At 46.6% G+C, this 8,972-nt stretch overlaps 2 protein-coding genes across 2 annotated transcripts in view; both read right to left on the bottom strand.

Moving 5' to 3' along the window:
- pla1a (phospholipase A1 member A) overlaps positions 1-2,123 on the bottom strand; it is a gene marked incomplete at its 5' end in the record, with an annotated part of 16,396 nt that extends 14,273 nt beyond the window's left edge. Inside the window, one exon of the mRNA XM_080535940.1 lies at positions 2,054-2,123. Within this exon, the coding sequence (XP_080392066.1) occupies positions 2,054-2,123 (70 nt within the window). The remainder of the gene's footprint in view (positions 1-2,053) is intronic.
- A 2,206-nt stretch (positions 2,124-4,329) lies between these two features.
- hsd3b1 (hydroxy-delta-5-steroid dehydrogenase, 3 beta- and steroid delta-isomerase 1) lies at positions 4,330-7,406 on the bottom strand (the record flags this gene model as incomplete). The annotated part of the gene is made up of 3 exons (XM_080535941.1): positions 4,330-5,141; positions 5,325-5,489; positions 7,256-7,406. The coding sequence occupies 3 exons, from the start codon at positions 7,404-7,406 to the stop codon at positions 4,330-4,332; spliced, it is 1,128 nt and encodes a 375-aa protein (XP_080392067.1).
- Between the last annotated feature and the right edge of the window lie 1,566 nt (positions 7,407-8,972).

The raw sequence follows: 8,972 nt of genomic DNA on the forward strand, positions 1-8,972 counted from the left end.
AAGAACAATACAACAAAACATAAGGTATGTACAGCGGGTAGGACAGGTGGGGACATACACCACAGGTGGGGGCGGGGGACAAAAAGTATGTACAGTGGGTAGTTCGGGTCTTTTAATCTGATTTTTGTTTTAGAGGGTCCAGTTACGGATTGCAGCCTCCTGTAAATGTTTTTTGAGAGTGGTTTTGAAGGTGGGCAGTGTTTTGCACTCCTTTAAGATTATAGGAAGGGCGTTCCACATTTTTACTGCATAGTTTGCAAACGAGTTTAACCCCTTGTTTGTGGTGCAACGCGGTTGAACGTGGTTCGTGGAGCTTCCTCTGGTGTTGTATGTGTGGACGTTGCTCACTTTTTGGAAGTATGTTGACAGGTACTTGGGTGTCTTTGTGGTGTAGCGTATCTTGAAGACCAGGCCCAGTGCAAGCTGCTGCACTCTGTCAACTACTCGTAGCCAATCAAGGCTCAAAAAATGAGCAGCGGTTAGATGTGTCCTAGGGTTGAGGCCTAGCAGAAGCCTAACCAGTTTATTTTGGGCTGTCTGGAGTCTTGTTTTATGGGCCTTTGTGGTTCTATAGTACCATGATGTTACGGCATAGTCGAAGTGACATTGAATGAGAGCTCCTGATAGGGTCCTCAGTGTGTTTTTACTGACAAGTGAGGATATCCTGTACAAGAATCTAGTTCTATGGTTCACTTTTTTGATTACTTTTGCTGCCATTTTATCTCCGGAAAGATTTGCCTCTAGAGTGGTGAGAGGGTGAGAGAGAGAGAGAGAGAAGGGGAAGACATGCAGGACATGTTCGCAGCCGGAATCGAACCGGGAACCCTGCGGTTACGTGGTCAACGCTTTACCCGTTACGCCACCAAGCGCCCCAAGATTTTTTTTTTTTATAACTTTCTTTTTCTTCTGCTGTCCAGTATCAGATGGAGCTGGCTGATTTCCCCAATGCTACTGTAGTATATTTTACTTGAACACACACACATACATGAATTGTATAGTATGGGCCTGTATTATTTGCCTTTTGACTTGCATAAGTTCTGTAAGATTCTCCTGGCTGTGGGGGTTTTACGAACCTTTGTTCTTGGAATGGTCATTTACAAGATGGAGGGCCAAAGTGACTGTACCTTAAGATGGCCTCCTGACCTCTGCCTCTTTTTCACACCTCAAGCATCTATGTAGTGACTGTGATAGGACCATTGTTGTAGTTATATTTGCATACGAAAGGACATAAAGGGGAGAGCACAGGGGCAGCTCTCTCTCTTATTCACCTCAGCTGACCATCAGACCAGGAACCAGCTCAACATTTTTGTAAACTGTACTTTGTTTCAATAAATAGTCTTAAACTACTCAGAATTATATTCTTCATTTTAGTGTCCAACAAGTAGCTTAATAAACTACACTACTCAAAACCAGACAGATGGATCTGATCCTGGATAGCACCAAAGTATCCGGATCATTCTAAAGGCCTGATGACTAAGTATTTGTTGTCATTGTCTATAGCCTAGATACCAGACTGTTGGACCCAGTCTCTCTGAATCAGACTCTAGAGATTATGTTGAATGTAACATCAACTAGAAAACAAAGATTACATGACTCAGCAAAATAGCTTTTTCTCATCTAGCACTGACCCCGGTATATAAACTAATCTGGTAATAATGAGTGTCTTCTAGAACTTACCTCAAAGAAGTGGTAACTATGCCATTTAAACCATGTCATTTCATGAATCAATACAAGGAAAATAGTGGATTTAATTGTTAGTGGACTAAATTGTGACCACTTACAAACAAAATATCTGCCTCAAACGATAGAGAACATTTGCTTGCTCCTCCGAGAAAAAAATCCATTCCATTTACAATTTGAGTTTCTCAACTCTTGCAGAATTCTGTCCAAACTAGCATTTAGAGAAATATTATACATGCCATCATAGGCTAGTAGTGCAAGGAAAGTGTATGCATATCAGTGAGGAATCATGCCTCAAGAATTTGCAGGAACTGTAATGAACTGAAGAAAAACATTGTGCAATGTTTCTAAGACGAGTGTGAACTGTACTCACCTACCACTGATGTAACGTAGAACGCCAGAAGGCTGAGAAAAGTTACGGCTGTTTCCCGTTTCCAAAACATCCTCCTGATGCGAGTCTAGAGAGATGAGAGTGGAAGACTGTTGGCTCACAGTTGGACCGCTGAGTTGTGTTGGGTTGAGTTGAACGGGTTAAAATGTTCAAAATGAGCTTGATGGAATGTCTTCTTCCCTCTACTAATACAGTAGTTCCATGATTGCTTCTTTGCCTCTGAAAACAGCATTCAGTTCTCTATCTGTACAGAAGCTGCCTGCAGCAGGGGTAGAAATCTGCTTAGCAGACTTACAGCTGCTGGAGAGAAAGGGGTTATTTCACAATGGCTGGCATTGAAATTGTTACCACATCTGATTACAATTGTTGGGGGGGGGTTGGGGGAATTTCCTTTCTCTGCTTCCTCGTAAAAAAGCTGGCACACACACACACACACACACACACAGACACACACACACACACACACACACACACACACACACACACACTCACACTCACACACACACACACACACACACACACACACACACACACACACACACACACACTGTTCCTGCTGTTGTTGTGCTTGTTTAGCTTGTTTAATCACTAATGAGTGGCTAATGAGTCACTGGTTACTGGCTGTGCATCCAGTTACGTCACTGGTGATCAATGGCTGTTTGTTTTATTGCTGGACTCTGGCTAATGCAGTGTGTGTGTGTGTGTGTGTGTGTGTGTGTGTGTGTGTGTGTGTGTGTGTGTGTGTGTGTGTGAGTGTGAGTGTGTGTGTGTGTGTGTGTGTGTGTGTGTGTGTGTGTCTGTGTGTGTGTGTGTGTCTGTGTGTGTGTGTGTGTGTGTGTGTGTGTCTGTGTGTGTGTGTGTGTGTGTGTGTCTGTGTGTGTGTGTGTGTGTGTGTGTGTGTGTGTCTGTGTGTGTGTGTGTGTGTGTCTGTGTGTGTGTCTGTGTGTGTGTGTGTGTGTGTGTGTGTGTGTGTGTGTGTGTGTGTCCCACTGACCCCCGCGTCTGAGAGCTGGGCCAGGGGACGCACGCTACTCTCTGAATGGGTCGCATGGTGCCAGAACACAGCCCTGCCCGATAACAACCCCTAGCCTAGCCCCTACCAGGGGTCAGTTGGGTCAGTTTCATAAATCAAATGTTCAATGTTCCTTAACAACAACAAATCCCTTTATTCAATTCCCTTCAGTTTCAAGTCAGAAATCTAAGCAGTTCCTCAAACGAATCAATACCAAAACAACAGCCAAACAAACCTCAGTCTTATCCTTCAAAAACTCCTGTCTCTACCACTATGAGCAGAGGCAAAGCCGCCAGAGCTACTGGGAACTATACCATGACATCACAATGTCCCAGTTGAGTATCTAGGTCTGAACCAGGAAGTGTTTCAGAGGCCTCAGCCTGTCGACACGTTTGGTCCATGATCCAACTGAATCCCCTCTATGGCCCTGAGATCCTGAGATTTGTCCTAATCCTAAAATGAAGATGAGAGGAAATTCCTCTGGGATGTTTTTAGTTTATTACGAAACAAGTCTTGTTATAGATATGACTTTTTATTTATTTATAAAAAAGTGAATACAGAATCGAATGTTGCCGTGCGACAAAATCGCACGCCGTGTGCATTGGGCTTAACTCCCCTCTAAACTCACACAAGTGACACAATAAAGATTTATTTATTTATCAAGATCGGGACTATTTTCCTTATAATAGTATAACGTAGGTACCTGGGTAGTCTGGTGGAGGACGGACTCGTTGTAATGCATAGAATCAGAATGGAATCAGAATAGAATCAGAATGGAATGAGGAATGGCAAACTGAGCCACTAGCCTCCACTGAACTTGTGATATCTTGTGATAACAGTCAATCACCACAAGCCTGGCCTCCGTTACTGAAGTCAGTCTAGGCCTGGTGGATAAGGAGCTGCTGCCTGGCTGGAGTTGAAAACACACAATGAGCTAATCTGGCTCTTGAGGCTGTTACACAAAATAATCCTTTCTGCCAGATAAGTAAAGCCAAGGACATTGAGTGTGTCTGGGAGAGAGAGAGAGAGAATACACTCAGTGTCGGTGCTAACGTGATCAATTCAATACAAATAATAAAGAACAGAGGGGGCGTCATCAATGGGAACAGACACGCGAAGAATAGGTACAGAGATTTGTTGACACCTACATTTTAATATACAATACTGTCAGAGACTTCTACAGAGTGATATGTAAGCATAACTGGGAAGTATGGATGGTGAGGAGGGGCGGGGCGGGGCCATGGGACTATTGCTTGGCCTTTATTCGCTCCCTCTCCTTAGGCAACTGGGCAGCCAGCCAATCGGTGGTGCGTCTGCTCGCCTCCTCCCAGTCGACCCGGGGAGCGTACCCCAAGTCCCTCTGAGCCTTGCGGTAGGAGAAGCTGAACGGCGTGTTCAGCATGGTGAGCAGCTGTCGGTTCAGAGGCGGGACGAAGCGCTTGAAGGGGCGGAGTAACACCTGCAGGACCTCCAACAGGAAGCAGAGTAAGTAGAGGAGTGGGAGGGGCAGGACCGGCTTCTCCTGGATGGCGAACCCCAGCGGCGACATCACGGCGTGGTTGAAGTCGGAGTAGCTCGCCGGCGGCGTGTCGTCCGAGATGTAGTAGAACTTCCCGCCGATGTCGGCTCGTCTCCGGGGGTCGCGGAGGGCGCGGGCGGCCTGGAGGTGGGCGAGGGCCACGTTGCCCACGTAGACGGGGTTCACCCGGGCCGCCGGGAGCGAGGTGCGGTACAACACGTCCCCGTTACGGATCCCGTCGCCCATGTGACCCAGGAGGAAGCGGCAACCCTCCCCGTAGATGTACATGGGTCGGAGGGCGCAGGTGGCCAGCCGGCCCCCGTTCTGGAGCACCTCCCCCTGGGCGAGCAGGGTCACCCGCTCCGCCTCCTCCTTGGTCTTGCTGTAGGCGAACTTCAGAGAGGAGGTGTACAGCGTGCTCTCGTCGCCGTCGACGACAGGGTCGCCGCGGGGGTTGGGCCCGGCCACCTCGATGCTGCTGGTGTAGATGAAGGAGATGACGTTCTCCTGGACGCACGTCTCCAACAGCATCTGGGTCCCTGGGAGGAGACAGAGACGTCACACGGAGATGAACGACGAGGGCGTCGACTATTAGATGGGCCTAGATGATCTACTATTACACTACTGTTATATCAACAACACACAACCCAACCTTTGACCCCCCTGTAGCTCGCTGAGATGAGACCACGTGTGTAAGTGGAGCTAGCTGAGACGACCCCTACCTTTGACGTTGACCCCGTGTAGCTCGCTGTAGTCCAACGTCCCGATGACGTCGATGAGTGACGCGGTGTGGAACACCAGCGACGCCCCCTTACACGCCCTCCTCAGCAGTTCGCTGTCTCTGATGTCACCCTGGAACACGCTCACCTTCGTCTCACCTCTGACCTCTGGCAAACCCACCAATCAAAAGCATTCAGTCACTCAGTCTGTCAGCAAACAATTGCAATATAGTCAATGTTAAATATAGATCTTTCTGGCGGATTCCAAATTGTATTGCAATACCAGTAAAATAACTGTTGGTAGATCTGTAAGGGTACAACTACAGTATTACAATACTATACTCAATACTCCAAACCATGGCATGTATAGTTTTCACGTGGCCGTGCAGACGGTTTGGTAAATGGTAAACAGACTGCACTTATATAGCGCCTATATCCAAAGCGCTTTACAACGGCCTCTCATTCACCCATTCACACACCCATTCACACACACATTCACACACCAATGGCGGCAAGCTACCATGCAAGGCGCCAGCCCGCTCACTCTGAGCAATTTGGGGTTCAGTGTCTTGCCCAAGGACACTTCGACATATGGCCAGCCGGGGCTCGAACCGCCGATCTGCCAACCTTGCGATCATTAGACGGCAGCTCTACCTCCTGCGCCACAGCCAGGTTTTAAAAGCATCATCCTGTATTTGCTGTCCTTTGACTGAATCACATTCATTCATTGGCTTGAATCATGAACACAATGAATCTGCAGGCCCAATCCCATTTCTTATTTTTACCCCTTTTTCGAGTGCCCTCGTTTTTGACTTACCCCTCGGAACAGAGTTACAAGGGGTAGTGGTTTAACAGAGTGGTTTAAGGGGTAGTGGTTGAAATGTTCCCCAATGAAATGGGACGACCCTTCAAGACCCTGATACGTCATCAGTAGTATCATAGAAAAGCATGGACGCTCGCGATTCATTCACAACTTAAGTTTCACGCTATCAATCGATCATCAAATAAAAAAGAACAATGCTTTATTACCAGGCCAGTTCATGACAGAATAGCCTGTACTCTGTAGGATAGCAACCTGTGCTCCTACCCTGCCAGTCTGCACTGATATTAGAGGCAGGGGTGCAAATGTGTCACCTTTCTGCTAAATTAGCCGTTTTTATCTCAAAATATGCCAACCATGTGAATCATGTAGATCTGCAAAAAAATAATGTGGGTGTGTGGGGGGGGGGGGTCATGGTAAACAGTTTTCGAAGTAATTCTGCAGGTGTTAAGGTCAGGGCTGCCGCTACTTACACATGCATCATTGTTAGACCACCGTTAGTGCTAGCGGTATCCATTTAACACCATTAGTGCTAGCGCTACCCCCCCTAAGGTTAGCCACACATTTTTTTTTTTACCTTTTTGGGTCATCACCAGTTTGCACCCCTGAGAGGAGCGGTAACAAGTGCAGCAACTTCGCGGCTGGACTTAAGTTACATTTTGTGTGTCATATGGAAATGCGACATGGAAATATATCAAAATACAGGACTGTCATGCACAAATCAATCAGCCTTAAAACTATTTTGTGATGTTAGCTTGCTAGCTAGAGAAATCAGCATACTAGCTAACTTGTTATGCTTGTTATAAAAAAGAAAAGGTCTATAATACATTGAAATGACATTAAACTGGATTGGGCCTATGTCTTGTTTTAAGCATAGAAAAGAAGGACATTTACTTCTCACTGTCATTGTTACTGAGAGTGAAAGGAGCTGCTATTTACACCCTGTACCACATTCAGATGGGAGGGAAGGAGAGGGAATCATGTGTTAGAAAAGTGTGATGTGATTTAGTCATTGTAATGGATGGAATGCAATGCAATGAGGAATGATATACAATGTGCCTGTCCTCCCATTTATTTCTACCTCCACTAGCCTCCCCCGGGTCTAGTAACCTACCTTCCAGAGACTGTAGGAGCTGTGGTCGGACATGTTTGTCCAGCAGACGGACCTCCCCGAGGGTCTCCTCCTCCAGGAGCAGTCGGACAATCCTCTCCCCCAGGAACCCGCCGGCCCCCGTCACGACACACACGTCCCCTTGCAGAGACATGGTCCACTTGGTCCAGGCTCAGACTCTGCCCGTCCTCCCTCCTCTAGGAACTCCCTCACAGAATGTTCTAGTAGGAGGGTATAACTGCCACCATAGACTCCCTCACAGAAGAGGTCCTTCTCTGTTGTCTCTCCCCTTTTCTGAAAACAGCCTTCTCTACCCTTAATGATAACTCAGAATCCAACCTCTATATAAACTCACACAACCAACTGCCTTCCCCAGGACACGCCCCTATAGGTGCCTAGAAGAAGCAAATGAATGAGACTCTACTCTCTAGCCATGGTGGATGCTCTCTCTTTCCTGCACCTACATACAGCCTCTCTCTCTCCGATACTCCCTTCTTTTTCTATCTCCAGGGACGAATGCTCCAGAAGGGAGAGGGGGTGACTGACTCTGCCACACGCACGCCAGGGCGGGAAGGCCAGGCAATGCGTCAGGCTAGGGAGGGACTGACGGCACGTTTTACCTCAGAGTATCTGCCAAGGACAGCCCCAAGGCTTACTGGCCCAGACCTGCCAAGGGGAAGCAGTCTGAACACACCACAGAGTCAAGGCGACGGCTGCCAGATGGTTGACTAGCTAAATATTATGATTCTCCTTATCCTCCTTTTTACATGGTGATGACTGGGGGCCGCCGTGGTGTTTTAACAACAAATAAAGACATAATTAGTATTATAATATATATAGTATTTGATACCGGTATATATTTCGTAGTATTTCATATAGTATTATATACATACAGTATTTCAATCAAATCTCTATAAACTGCCAACCAAGTATGGAAGGATTTTTTCAAGATTACTGTTGTTTGTTCCCCGTTCACGTCCCTCCCTGCCCATCTGAGACTAAACTGTGAGTCATGTTGTCAGTGAGGGAAGCGGTCAAGATGATCCTGTGGAACTGTGTATTGTAACGTTAGGACATGTCTCGTCATGATCAGCATGCTTCCATGAGGTTTGGCCTTATAAGCTTCCAAATACAGTATAGTATGTAATAGCTTGAAAGTCGTCATCCCTAACCCTAACCCTAGGGATACTGAACACGTTTCCTGTCCTCAGACCACTGTTGCATTGTGGGGGATGTTCTATGAGGTACTATAAACTGCAGTGGAGACTGGTGAATGGAATTGGAGAACACACGTGGTTGTTACCATTTTCGTGACGTTAGAATTATAAGGTTCTATCTCCATTTTTGTCAACATTTTGTTTTTTACATAATCTAATCCATTAGGTGTTTATTAATGCCTGTGTGGTGTTATTTTTAAAATGTTGACATTTTTGAGTTAGTAAAACATAATGGAATGTAAAAACCTTGACGCTCAATATCTCTGAACGACCCTAAACGGAGATAGAACCTTATCATTCTAAGCTCACGATTTCTCATTCTCGTTCTTATGGATAACAATGAGCCCGTCCTCTGATTTCTGCCTCCACCAGCCTCCCTTCATAAACTGGTTTTGGGTGTCATCAGTTCAGCCGTCCCCAGTGTCAGGCCTCTGCCCGTCTCCGTGTGTGAGCAGACAGACAGACAGACGTGTGTGTGTGTAGACCTTGACTCAGTGTGTTTG

The sequence above is a fragment of the Nansenia antarctica genome (genome assembly GCF_963989245.1).
Source record: "Nansenia antarctica genome assembly, chromosome: 7".
Classification (NCBI taxonomy): domain Eukaryota; kingdom Metazoa; phylum Chordata; class Actinopteri; order Argentiniformes; family Microstomatidae; genus Nansenia; species Nansenia antarctica.